This window comes from Rattus norvegicus, chromosome 20 (assembly GCF_036323735.1).
Source record: "Rattus norvegicus strain BN/NHsdMcwi chromosome 20, GRCr8, whole genome shotgun sequence".
NCBI classification, from domain to species: domain Eukaryota; kingdom Metazoa; phylum Chordata; class Mammalia; order Rodentia; family Muridae; genus Rattus; species Rattus norvegicus.
In genome coordinates this window covers 10,259,950-10,273,833 of record NC_086038.1, presented here as the reverse complement: position 1 = coordinate 10,273,833, position 13,884 = coordinate 10,259,950, and the positions used below count along the sequence as shown (strand labels likewise).

The 13,884-nt window shown below is 54.9% G+C and overlaps 1 protein-coding gene across 1 annotated transcript; it reads right to left on the bottom strand.

The window, feature by feature from the left end:
* Positions 1 to 2,004: 2,004 nt before the first annotated feature.
* Positions 2,005 to 13,254, bottom strand: Rrp1 (ribosomal RNA processing 1). The gene is made up of 13 exons (NM_001012073.1): positions 13,081 to 13,254; positions 12,207 to 12,289; positions 11,887 to 11,944; positions 10,122 to 10,207; positions 9,222 to 9,283; positions 7,097 to 7,226; positions 6,947 to 7,011; positions 6,614 to 6,822; positions 5,279 to 5,355; positions 4,474 to 4,571; positions 4,230 to 4,249; positions 3,493 to 3,609; positions 2,005 to 2,616 (listed from the first exon to the last, which is right to left on the bottom strand). The coding sequence occupies exons 1-13, from the start codon at positions 13,211 to 13,213 to the stop codon at positions 2,423 to 2,425; spliced, it is 1,332 nt and encodes a 443-aa protein (NP_001012073.1). The 5' UTR covers positions 13,214 to 13,254; the 3' UTR covers positions 2,005 to 2,422.
* Between the last annotated feature and the right edge of the window lie 630 nt (positions 13,255 to 13,884).

The window sequence follows — 13,884 nt, the reverse complement described above, 5'->3', positions numbered from 1 at the left end:
CCTCTGCTGCCTCCTGAGTGCTGGGATTAAAAGCATGCACCATTACTGCCAGGCCTGAGAAATATTAAAAATAAATTACATTCAGTTCACCCCTCCATAGCTACTATAGACTTCCAACTTGGGGATTCAAAAACCTGTAGGTGCAGACTACTTGAAATCAATAGTTTCAAATAGAGCGTGGTCTGCACCGAACTTGCATGTGCCTTCCCTCCGTGCCCGTATTTGCCTAACACAGCATGGCAGCGATTGGTGTAGACTTCTCCGTTGTACCAGATGTGAACGTGCAGTGCATAGGAAGGTGTGCGGGGGTTCTGTGAAGACAGCATTTGGAGAGGGACTCTAGTTATGCTCAGTGTTTGTGGGGATCCTGGAAGCCCCCTCCCCGCATCAGTACCAAGCATCTCCTTCTCTCCCCTGTGTGTTCATGTGTGCATGAGCTTGGAGAAGGGCCTGTTTCCTGACGGAGGTCACACACTCAGAGAGGCAGGGCCTCTCCTGGTCCATCACCTCCTTAGATGGACTAGTTGGACTGCCCAGAAAAGAACAAGGAAGACCAGGAGAGCACCTGTATGAACTGCCACACCCGACAGGGCAGGGCACGGCAGGCAGGCTCCCATACTGAATAGGACGTACTGCTGGGTCACTTGGTTCACTCATGTATGGAGCTGACCAAGCCACCGACTGGCAGTTGAGGGTCACACTGCAGGGTCACACAGGGAGCAGGGGTTGTCATATGGAAGTCTGCCACAGGTCAGGCTGCAGAAAAGCCTGATTGTCCTTCAAACAGCTGCCCTCCCGGGTGTCTCCCGGAGAACAGTAAAGACGCATGCGCACAATGTACATCTGAGAGGCATGATCCCCTCACAGCCCGGGGCACACAGCCCAGGTGTGCACAGGCATGAAACATGCTCTGGGGGGTGTTATCACACAGGGAAGCTCCAGCACAGGATGCAGGCATGAGCCCTGAGAACAGCTCAGTGAAATGCACCACGCAAGCCCAAGCACGCACATGCGGAGCTGGGGGCCCAGCACAGGACATAGACCAGAGGCTGCCAGCCCAGGGAGGGGTGCTGGCCAAAGCACATCAGGGAAACTGAGAGTAAGTGCTGGTGGCTGCCCAGTTCTGAGAATATCCCAATAACTCCCGAATGAGACAGTGGGTGGATGGCGTGCCCTGTGCCTGCTCCCAAAGCTGTTCACGCAGGATTAGAGGTGAGCACTTTCACACAGGTGATGCTACCCTCTGGTGTGCGTGACACTGTCTGATCTCCATCAATAAGGACCCACAGTCCATGACAGCGGACTTGGGTGAATCATGTCTGAGGTCAAGCAGTTGCCAAGTGCTTCACATGGTGGTGCGGGCTGCAGGCTGTCCCCAGGACACAGGCCTGGCACCCAGGGCCTCAGTCAATAGCAGGAACTCTACAGCTGAGCCGCAGACTAGAACCAGAGTGTCGCCACGCCTGGTGTCTGTCCTAAAGTGGAACAGATCTCAGGATGGTGAGCCACAAGGCCCACTGTTGTCTCCGGGGCACTCTGGGATGTGTTTAGGCCGCCACAGCCTCCAGGAGCACAGATGGCTTTGGCACTGTCCTTCCCCCTCACCTGGCCTCCTGCAGCCTGGCTGCCCCAGTGGTGACCCCCAGGGAGGGACATGCCCATAGCAGCAGGGCCTGGCTCTGCTCTACTCAGAATAAGAGCCCAGGCAGGTCATGCCCAGGCCGCCTGCTGGGGTCTCTATAAATGCTGTGTAAATAGTGTCCCAAAGAGAGGTGGTACAACAGCCAGGCCTTCCTGCCATGGCCCTGTCACCTCAGTCACAGCAACCTCATGAGAACCCGTTACAGTGCAAGTCTGAGGTGGGGCACGGAGCATGAACACACGGGCCTGGTGGGCTCTTTGGTGGGGTTCTCAGATGCACACAAACACAAAAGCAGATGAAAACGCCCCACCCACACCCTCCAATACACACTGATATCCAAAAAGGGGAGAAGCAGCCATGTGTTGTAAGGTCCCGCAGTTTATTTGGTGGGCAGCCCAGGATGGAGTTGACGGTGGTCACACAGTTACTCAGTTTTGTTTTCCTTACTGTAGGGGAGGGAAGCGGAGACAGGGTTTTGCCCTACGACCCAGGCTGGACTCAGTCTCCAGATCTTCTGGCCTCTCTGGTCAGGATCAGGCACAGCCACAGCTATGTACGAGTAAAATTTTGAGTGTTCGGAATGAATTTCTGATATGCAGGCCATAGCTGAGGCAGGAGCATTCCTGAAGGCCAGGACTAACCAGGGGTCTCCTCTTTCATCCTCCTCCCCTATAGAGCGCTCAGAGCCTTGGCATCCAGAGGCTGCAGGAGCATGCGCAGAGAGCCTGGCCCCATTCACCTCATGCCAGTAAGGAGGCCAGCCGGCCTGGGCTGTGCACCTCACTTCGCACTCTGTGATGATCCTTTCTTCTTCCTCTTTGGTTGCTGGACCCTAGGCCCCTTGGCTCTAGCCCCGGGCTTCCTCCTCTTCCCAGGAGGCCCTCTTTGGCCAGCCTTCTCATCAGTCTTCCTGCTCCTCTTCCTCTTCCTTCCCCGGCTTGGGTCTGCACTTGAGGCTTCTGTCTCGCTCCCCCCTGTGGACAAAGTGAGGATCGAGAACAAATTGCTGGGACAGTAGGACAGTATGTCACCTGACTCCGCTGCAATGCCAGCCCAGGGGACAGCACCAGCCATGGCCACTGATAGGGGAGGGATAAGATATGGAGAGCGCACCCAAGTGATGTGAGCATCATCTGGGAGCCAGGATGTCTCAGGGAGGCTGGGCTCAGGAAGTGATCCCCAGAGGACAGGGCCAGGATGAAGGGCCAAACCATGGAGCAGGGTGTGAGGACAATGCAGGAAGAGAGGTAGAGATATCTGACAAGAGGGCCGGGGCTGTACCTCGAGGCCAACAAACATAACTCAACCTGCTAGGTCGGGGCTTAAAGACAGTGTCTGGGCTGAGGCTGGGCCAGGGCAGGCTGGGCAGAAGATACTGCCCAGCTGCCACCAATATGGATGGGCTTCAGTGTGGAGGTAGCTGGGCCAGAGGAAAGGGGACCCTTCCCAGGGCAGATCCTAGGTCAGCTCAGGGCAGGGCCCCAGCACTGCACAGCAGGCCCCAGACAGTCTTTAGCAAGAGTGCTATAAGCCAGCATACACAGCAGGAAGGCTGGGACAGAGGACCTGAAACCAATGGTTACACAGGTGGAGGATTCAGGATCATAAGGAGACAGGACAGACAGGCTCAGACCAAAGACAGCAACAGAGCCAAAGAGAGGTGGTCCAGCCGGAGCTCAGGCACCACGGGCTGAGGGCGGGCCCCACTTACAACCAAAAAGGGAAGAGTGACAAGGGCGGGGTCCCCAGGCCAGGTGCAAGGTGGGTGTTTGTGCATGAAGGCGGGACCAGCAGGGGACAGGGGAAGTGAGGTAGTCCATAGGTTAATCACCACCTAGGGTCCTCCCTACCTTCCTTATTCTGAGGCTGCAGTGTGGGCAAGCGCTTCTTTTTCTTCTTCTGTTTCCGCCTCCCTTCTAGCAGCTTCTTATAGGCTTTTTCAGGGACATCATCCTCAGGGAAAATGCCTGAGAACCAGGATGACAGTCAGGCAGAAATGAGGGGGTGGACCACCTCCATTCTGCCAGGCCTGCTTACATTACCACTCCACGGGATCAGGAAGGACCGAGATGCTGAGATCCGTGTCCCGGTGCACACAGACCCAGCTCAGAACCAGAGAAACACAGAGGCAGTCTGAGGCACATGTCTATTCCAGCTGGGCAGTACAGGCCTGTGCTCGTGAGGCTACACATGTGCCTCGGTGACCCCTGCACTGCAGGGGCTTCCTGGACACTGGTTAGAAACCCACCACACGCACAATACACAATCACTCCTGTGTGAACTTCATCTACAAATACTGGACATGGGTTCATGGCTGCATAAAGCATCAAGGTATGTTCTGGTGAGAAGAGAGGCCGGTTTCACTGGCAAGACAGGACAGGACAGTAAAAGGTGGCAAGGCCTCCAGGGGCCAGGACTGGTGATGAGGCCTGAGCACCTCCCAGCAGGCATGGAGGAACAGTGAGTGCTGTGGGGCCTTTGAGCCTAACCCTTCCCCCACCAACACAGACCACTGTAGACCTCTCGATTGATTGCGTGCGTGCGTGTGTGTATTGGGGGACCATCTCAGTGCCCACCAGAGCCTCACCTCCAGCCAGGTCCCGCAGCCTGAAAGAGAAGACAGAGGACATCACTCAGTGTGGCTCTGCCAGATGAGTCCTCATGGGCGACCAGCTCAATGAGACGCCTTCCCAACTTCTGAGTCCCCCTGGCTCAGGCCACCTCACAGGACAGCACGCAGGAAAGGCCGTGGGGGTGGGGCTGGGCAGTAAGCACACAGGCTGACTGCCATGAAGGAGACAGCAGGGGCGAGGCCAGGCCTCCTGACTCACTTTTGGATCACTTTGTAGAGGCGCTTCCGGTTCTGAGAGGGGGTGCTCTGTCTACTGGCCAGCTTGAACAGTTTGTTAGCCACTGCCTCGTAGTCAAACTGTTTCAAAAAGAAGTGAGAAATACAAGGTTCAGTCAGTGTCCATGTGACCGAACACAAAACCCCACTCCCGGGCTGAGGAGACACTTGGCCATCACCGACATTCCCTGCTCCAGCACAGGCGCAAACCAACCCCGCTCGGCAAAGCCAGCAGAGAGACGACGCCCAGCAGCCACCACCCCTGCCCGAGGGGAGCACAGGACTCAGAAGGCAGCCTGCTTCTTTTTGCAGCAGGGGTCTTACCATGTGGCTCACTCTGGAGTGCAGGGATTAAAGTCCCTCTAACTTTAATTTCCAACTAGCCACAGCAGACAGGGAGAAACCAAATGAAACGAGCCCAGCACATTCTATTGGACCCGTCCTATCCGCCTGACCCGTCTCCTGAGCTGACTCAGGGCTGTGACCCAAATGCAGACCACTAAGCCTGTGCCACCCTGTTCAAGGCCAGCACCCCCATAATATGGTCAGACCTGGGGGTGCGGGCCACCAGCTCAAAGCAAAAGGAACGCCATGGGGTGCAGCAGTGCTGCTTAGCCCTGGCATCAATCTCTCAGCAGTGACCAGGAGCTGCCCAGTGGTCAATTACCCATCCTTCCCCGAAAGCCAGCCTCCATAAGGGCTGTCTGCACATCCCCATTGCTGTCCTTCCTCCTGGCAGCAGGGCTGGGGGTAGAGGCTACCCTTGTAGCCCAGACATGGATGCCTACCTGGAGGACAGGGCCAGTGTCTTCCTCGTCATCCCACGCCTCCTCGTCCACCTCAAGGTCAGCCCTACTTACAGAGCCTAAAAACAAATGTGGAGGCTAAACTCAAGGTACCCCGCCTAGTGCAGGGAGACCCAGTACCACCACCAAGCCACTGAGGACCCTCGTGTCATGCACTGACACAGGCTGGGGACCGCACAGCAGCTGTCTCATGGGAATATAGAGATGAGGAAGGGCATCCCAGGAGGCAGGTGTGGGCCAGTAGGCACCTTGGGCAGCAAAGGCAGATTCAGGTATCCCAGCAGGGGGCTAGACCAGGGACCACTGGAGCCATGCTTGGCTCAGCTAGGGACACGGAGCTGAGCTGTGTGCTCAGAACTCTCGACAGCAGTGCCTTCTTGGTGTGGAACAGAGAGAGCCTGGTTCTCCCCTGATAGCACAGGCTAGCCCTGAACATGGGCAATCCTCCTGTCTCCCAAGTGCTGAGGTTATGGGCCTGTGCCCCCACAGCCCACTCAGCACAGCCTTCGGGTGAAGGGCTTCTGGACAGCAGTGCCAGGACAATATCTGTAGGACGCTCGCTGTGGAGCGGCTGATGAGCCACAAGCAGGCACCAATGGGTCTCACCTTAGAAACTCTTAGAATGACTGAGCTACCAAGAAAGGAAAGTTAAGACAAAGAAGGGAAGACGCACAGGATGCCAGGCAGTGTCCGCTGACCCTCAAGAAGGGGCTGTCAGAGCTGGCACCAAAGCTAAAAGAGGACACCCCAGCAGTGAGAGAACCCCCTCTTCTGAGACTCCATGACCACAGCATCAAGACAGAAAGCCAAGCAAGGCCCACTGCTACCAGAGCCTGGCCCAAACCCAGAGCCCACGAGGGGCCGTTTACAAGTAGAGCGTATAGCACCATCTTTTGTCCCTGGCTGCACTGTGGTCAGAGCGGGCAGGGCAGGGCAGGGCAGAGGGGCAGAGGGAAGGTGACTGCTGGAAGTGGAGGGTCCGGGTGAAGGAGCAGGGGAGGGCTTGGGTGTGACCCGAGGTTAGAGCAGTTCCCAGTGCATACAGTCTGAGTTCCATCCCCAACACCCCCCAAACCCACAAACAAAACCAGGGCGCATGCTCCCCTGTGAACGGAGAGGTCAGGGTACACGCAGGACCCAGGGAGCACTAAGCCTTAGATAGGAGCATCCAGGACTGAGCTGGGAGTCAAGATCTGAGACAGACTTAGGAGAGTAAACCAAATGTACGTCATGCCACGCAGCAATGGGGCTCTGGAGAGAACAGCCAGGGCAGCTTCAACAATCCAGCACGAGACAGGACAGGCCAGGGCGCCTCACCTGCAGGCTGATTCTTGGGAGCTGTGTCTTGCAGATCCTGCTCGTCCTCTGAGGCCTCGTCACTGTCATCATCACCATCGTCCTCGTCTGACCCTTCCCCCTCTCCGCTCTGTGCATCTAGTTCATTCATGAGGTCTTCTATGGCCAAGGGAGCCTGTTCCACGATCGCCTCAAAGATGCTCTGAGTGATCTTATGCAAAACCAGGGAGCTGAGGGTGAAGCAGACGCCAGAGAGCTCATTAGTGTGGGCTCTCGGACACCCTGCCACTCTCACAGCATGGGGGGCCAATGGCCACTGCAGCCCAAGGGGAAGGAAAACTGCCCGCTACTCACTCCTTAGTGCGGGCTGCTATCTGGCAGAAGGGCTTGATGAACTGCAGATTCTGGTCTGCGGTGAGCTGTATGGAAACCAAGAGACAGGAGCTGTGTTCAGTGCTGGACACATGCACTATACGCCACAGCCCTCACCCGAGCCTGCCTCACCTCTGCAGCGCCCACTTTGGTCAGTTCCTCCAGAAAGATCTCTAGGAAGTGGCTCTTCACCCCATTGGGGGCCTGGCTGTCAGGGCTCAGTATCTCGGTGGTCAGCAGCTGCAGCAGCTGCTCAATCTGTCTGAGGAGAGAAAAGCAAAGAACAGTGCGGCCATGCAGTCGCAGGTCTGCGGTGCCCCTGCGCCCTCCACATGGGTTCTGGCAGGAACATGCATGTGCCGGTAGGCGGTGTCATCCAGGGACACACCTGACCTTTTGCACCCATATGAAAAGACCCAGGTGGCACAAGGGAGTCCTGCTGGCCCAGGTTTGTGTGACACCTGTCAGGAGTCTGGCTCTTGGCCATAAATATAAGGTCGAATATAACAGAATAGACACAGGTCTTTTGTATCTTCAAGACACCGTGGAAATATGGCCACTGAGACGCTCTGCAGGCCCATCCTCTCTACTTGGAAAAGGTATCAGGTCAGAACAGACCAGAGGCAAAGAGGAAGGTACACCAATAACGGCTGGGGCCACAGGCCCCCTGACGGGCTCCCCAGGCCCTGTTGCATGCTCCTTATTGGCAGCATGAGGAAGCTGTGCAGCTGTTGCCAGGCACAGCTGTGCAGCTGTTGCTCTCCCGGGCACAGCTGTGCAGCTGTTACTCTCTCAGGCACACAGGTTACCCTGTCTCAGTGCCCTGGACCTAGTACCAGAGGACAAGCAGTCCAAAGCACTCGGTGCACGTGAGACTCCTAACCGCCAACAGTGTAGCCTCTCCACCACTGCCACTGTGGCACATGCTGTCTCAGGAGCCCCTGGACGGCTCCAGCAAACGGGCACCAACCACAGAAAGGAAACGTGCTGCTCTGCCAGGCTCAGGGGGAAAAGAAACCAATGGCAAGATGAGGCGTAAAACAAATTGAGAGACCAGAGTTAGGTAAGCTCCAGATGACACGACTGCATGTGGCAAACACCAGAAACTCCTGAGCCAGGCTGTGCCACATCAGACAAACAAACCGTGTGGGCTCTGCCAAGGCCAGGGAGGGACCAGGGCCCTTCAGGGTACACTCCAAAAACAGCACTGTTACCATGAGGAAGTTACAACACATAGGAAATAGTTCAGACCACCACAGTCCAGCATGCACTCATTCTCTGAGAGGAGGGGGGTGTGGACCTAGTTTTCACAGTGGATGCCTGATCTCGGTGCCCCAAGGCCAGCTCCCTGTCAGCACCACTGACAACTCACAATCACATCTAAGTTTTCATCTAGACTTTTCTCTTCTTGCTGCCATCACCCCAGCAAAACAAAAGAAAAAGAAGGAAAAGATTCCTGTATGGTGCCGTGTAAACACGCCTGCACTGCTCTGCGGGACTTCCAAATCAACCATTCTTGGGGTTAATATTACTCTGCGGGCCAACTGGCATGGTGGTGCACTCAGGAGGCAGAAGCAGATATCTGTGAACTCAAGCCAGTCTGGTCTACACAGTGCGTTCAGGCCAACCAAGACTATGGAGAGAGACACTATAGCCCTCAAATTTCACTCAAAATAAATAAAGTTGAAATATTTATTATTTTAAAAACTGTTACATGAAAACATTCAGAAACCCACTTTGTGGTGTAGAACTCTGGCTGTCACAAGGAACCTGCTGTCTCAGCTTGGACAGAGACACGGGTGAACAGGCAGCACCTAGGGGTTAGCTCTCTACGTGGGTGTCCCAAAGGACAGGAGTAGAAGCAGAACCCCAGGGGAGTGGAAGCTGCAGCCACAGAAGTCAAGGTCAGATAGGAACACAGCCAACCATTGCTCGGAAGACATGGGCCAGCCCACCTAAGCACTGTGGTCAAAAGCAAGGGACCCAGATGAGCAATGGCCCCCACACCATCCGCCTGTTAAAACGTGTTACGACCGGCGTACACAAGTGTGCCCCACTATAGAATGACTGGCATGGAAAAGACAGCATCATTTAACCATTTATAACATTATCTTAATTCAGCACCACCTGTGGTACCAAGTTATGCGAAAGCCGCCTGCCGACAACGAGGAATCACAAGAGGACATCAGGATTCCTGGGATGAGCCAGGGCCAGGACCTTAAGCTGCCTGTGACTCTGCCTCCCACAGGCGACCCACCTCTCTTCCCAGCCTCCGGTTTTCACAGCCTTCAGCGACTCACTCAGGACCATCCTCATGAGCTAGGACACGAAAGAAACTCACGTTAGTAAGAGGACAGTCAACAAACCAAGCAAGCTTCCCTGTGTCCCAGAAGTCTCCTGAAGGTAAGGCCTCTGCCTGTCCCAAGGGATATGACTGGGCAGAGTGCTGTAGACAGGAGGGGTAACGTCCGTGACACTGTGCCCTCAGGATCCTGGGCCTGGAGATCCGAGCTCTGCACTTGGCTTCATGAGCAACAGACTCACATGAGTGATTGGGATCTGCAAACTAGAGCTGAGTGGAACAGTCAGGGCGTGCACCAGGCTCTCCCACAGGAGGCAGTGCTACTACACAGCCAAGGCTGAAGCTGGGCCTCACTTCCCCTATAAAAAAAGACACTTGAAAAAAAAAAAAATCGGGCTGGAGGGATGGCTCAGTGGTTAAAGCACTGACTGCTCTTCCAGAGGTCTTGAGTTCAATTCCCAGCAACCACATGGTGGCTCACAACCATCTGTATTGAGATCTGATGTCCTCTTCTGGTGTGTCTGAAGACAGCAACAGTGTGCTCAAGTACATAAAATAAACAGTGGCCGAGAGGAGCACGACACAGAAAGAGAAAGAAAACGGGTTACAATGCAGTCCAAGGGCCAGAAGAGGATCTTCGGACAAGGGGGACTAAAGCCCCTTTCTGCCATGTGCTTGGGCTGTGGCTCACTGGCGGTCAGAATGGCTTTACCTCCTTGAGGAGGGCTGAGACAAGGCAGAAGCCCTGCTTTGAACTCTCACTGACTGGCCCTTAAGATGGAGACTTCAAGCTATATGTAGATTCCAAACCAGCCCTTGCCGACTCCTCCACCCCAGGGTGCCACGCTGCCTCACCATGTAGAACTTATCCAGACGCAGTCTGTCGATGCCCACCCACTCTCGGATCATGGTCTGCCAGAAGGCCCGCAGGAACAGGTGCTCTAGGAGAGAGAGAAAGGACGCACTCGTCAACACCAGAGCCATGGGGAGGGGGACGGGGGGACATCACAAACCCACAGAACCTATCATTCATTCACAGTTCTCAGAACAGAGGGTTTCCAGGTTCCACAGGGGGCAAAAACCACAAGCACAGTCAAACCGAGCTGAGTCTCTGTTGTCTGAACAAATACACAAAGAAGCAGCAGGTACTGGGAGAGGAGTGACTCCTGGGGACATATCCTCCCTAGGCCTCTTTGTCCCTGCCTTGGCTTGGACTAACGCCCTCCCGACACCCAAGCGAGGCCTTTAGCAAGGAGTCTCTGAGGCAGAACTGTAGGCAGATGCCTGGTGCTTGCCCAACTAGACCCATTAACCCTGCAGTAACAGCAGATGAGTCAGATACAGGATGCCAAGTCTGAACTGCGCCCTCCTCCCCCCAAAATCTTATAGAGGAGCTCCAAACCCTTGGTACTTCAAAATGTACCTGGAGTGGACAGAGGGGCTCTGCTCAGGGTACTAAAGCAGGTCTTAAGGGTGGACCCATGTACTCAGAGTCAACCAGAGAAGGCTCCATCAGAAAGGATAGAGCCAGCCCTGGGAAGCCTTGATACTGGGATTCTCCTCTTCTCTACAAAGTTCTATGCTAGCAAAGGGCTGTTTGGATGGCTCAGTCATGGTGGCCTAGTCACCAGATTACCAAGTGGTCACTTTAGCTTTGACCCAGCAAAGCAACTCCCCTGCCAGTCCTTAGGGAGCAGGGAGCTCAGATCCATTCTCTCTTTTACATACAGTTAAAGAGAGATCCTGATGTCACCACATAGACCCCAGATGCTAGCACCCAGGGAAGTTGAAGGAGGAAGATCCCAAGTTCGAGGCCATCCTGAGTGACACAGGAAGAACCTGTCTCGGAAAAGAGGGGTGGGAGAAGGGACTCTCCCAAACTGAGAAGGTGTGCACAAATCCCTCAACTTGCCAACTTTGGTCTCCTGTAGCTAAAGCCCAGCTCGCTGAGGACAGGAGCCAGCAGGAGCATCTGGTTTCCCTGTCAGAGCAGAGCAGAGGCCTCAGGCATGCTATGTCCCAGTGTTAGGCTGGCCTGCGACAGGGTGTGGACCTCAGGACATGTCAAGGCTGCCTAAGTGATTCCATCGGGCAGGAAGGGATGGGAAACAGAAGAGCTAGAAAACACACAAAGATAGCCATTCTCGATGTGAGAGTTTCCACCCCCTTTTGGGAGTCAAATGACCCTTTCACAGGGGTCACCCAGGACCACTGGAAAACACAGATATTGACATTACAGTTCATAACAGTAGCAAAGTTACAGTTAGGAAGTAGCGATGAAAATGACTTTATGACCATGACATGAGGAACTGCATGAGGGTAGCAGCGTCAAGAGGGTTGAGTCACTGCACGTAAGAGTGGGTGTCAAGGTCATCAGCTAAGCACCATGGTATCATGACACCGGCTGTCATACGCTGCACCACTCTTTAGCCATGTCTGTTTGGTAAACTGAGGGAAGCTGGCTGGGCACTGGGCCGTGTTCCACGCCACAAGCATCCACACAGCCGCCTCCCCACAGCTTGCATGAGGTTTGAGAGCACGCTGCTGCCTCGGTCCCACTGAATCTCAGCGACTCTGGTGTTGTTGACAGGGCCAGGCCTGGCTTCGGTGTGGTACTCACGTGACTCTGTGGTCTGAAAAGCATGGACGAGCTGGGCAATGGTCCTGCCTAGGTCTTCCTGTGAGGGAAACAGGAAGCACACCCTCAGGCCCTGAAGCACTGTGCTCGGATGGCAAACACACCCCAATACCCTTTACTCCAAAGGACCAGCTGCCAGTCAGCCTCCTCTCCTTGCTGCAAAAGGCCTATTCTGCAGGAGCCATCAGACTTTCTGCTATAAACAGCAGGAGTCGGTACTATATTAAAGGGGTGGGGTGGGGTAAACACAAGCCCCACCCACTCCTTGTCACAGTTTTTTAGCTACCTTCCCAGGCACCCACCTGCTGGAGGGGCTTGTCCTGCATCCACATGCAATAAAACAGTCCTTTCCATACTTTTAGAAGCTCCTCTGGAGTAAAACCACCTGCATCACAAGAGCAATGGTAAGACTCAGTGAACCCTGGAACTTACCACCCTGAGCCAAGAAGGAAAGCCTGAATAATATGATTGTGATGTCAGCCCATCCCTCAAAACATTCTCCAACAGAACTGCCATACCTGTGCCTGGAAGAGCTGACACACACACACACACACACACACACACACACACACTGCCCCCAGCAGCTTCATGCACCGGCAGACAGGTGTCAGTCCTACAGGGTTAAAATTCAGAACCACAACACTTTCGGGATCGGGTACATAGTTAATGAAACGATTTAATGAAGCCAGTGTTAGACCAAGGAGCTGTAGTTAGTCTATTACATTACATGAACGGTCAAAGTTCAGGCCAGCAAAGGACATCACTGTCATTTAGTGAGGCGCATTCACCAAGATGGGGTTCTCTGACTAGAGCGTGTAAAACTGCCCTGCGAGACTTCCTAAAGCATACAAGCCGTGGCCTTGGCCAAACCACAGCTCAGCGAATCTAGAATTTGCACTTGCGGAGGGATACCCAAGAAACACAGAGGCTGCTGACAGAGGGTCACTCACGAGGACCAGAAGCATAGAAATCGCTTAGCAAAATGCACGTCCCGGGAAAGGGGTGTCGTTAAGGAAACAGGACGTCGGTATGGGCCGGTGAAGAGCATCAGCAAGCTACAGGAGGAGGGAAAGCACGCAGTCCGACCGGGTCAGTCTGAGCCAAGAGAATCGCAGACGAAGGCCGGGTCCTGCGGGGCCCACGCGGCGGAGCTCGCCGGTCTTCCCGGCCGCGTACCTGTCGCTCGCTGACTCCTGGCCACGATGTACTTCTGCAGCTTCCGTAACGCGCGGTCCCGCGTCACCTGCTCATTGCCCGCCAGACGCTGCGCCAGCTGGATCTCCGGCGGGAGCGGCACTCCGGGAACCATGGTGAGCAGGACCCTGAGACCACGCACTCCGCTGGGGCGCTCGAGTGACGACACGTGTGCGTCACGCCAGCGCGACACCATTGCGACGTCACATTGACGCGACACAACACGCGAAACGTCAAGCGTTCTGGACGATGCCGGCGCGCTACCGCCTCTCAGTGGCCTGGAGGCGCAACTGCACCCCCCAGGGAGGATGATGGCCTGGTCTAATAAGGTCTTTGATCTTTGATTCCTGGGAAGGTCAAAGCATTGTCTCCTGTCTACTGCAGCAGGAGTGGCTGCATTACGAGAAGATCTTGATTTGGTCCAGCTTGTCCTCAGCTGCATCACTCAGCTATGGAGGGCTGCATGGAGCGACCCTTTGCTCAGCATCCTGAGTCATGTTAGCGGGAGAGGGGGTGAGATAAACCATACACCACTGAGAACCCAAAACACCTTCTCTGATCCCTAATACCCGAATCCCCAGGGGAATCCATCCGGTCAAGCCTCCTGGAAAGCGTCCCCTTTCCTAGACAGAGAAAAGCTAGACAGCTGTCATGATCCAGATTATTGGACAAGGTGCAGGCTACCTATCCTGAAGGTAGGCAGGCTAATTAATACACACACTGGAGAAGGCAGAGAGGGTGTGCAGAACTTGAGTGTGCCCTGGTTCAATAAATGTGTGGTGATGC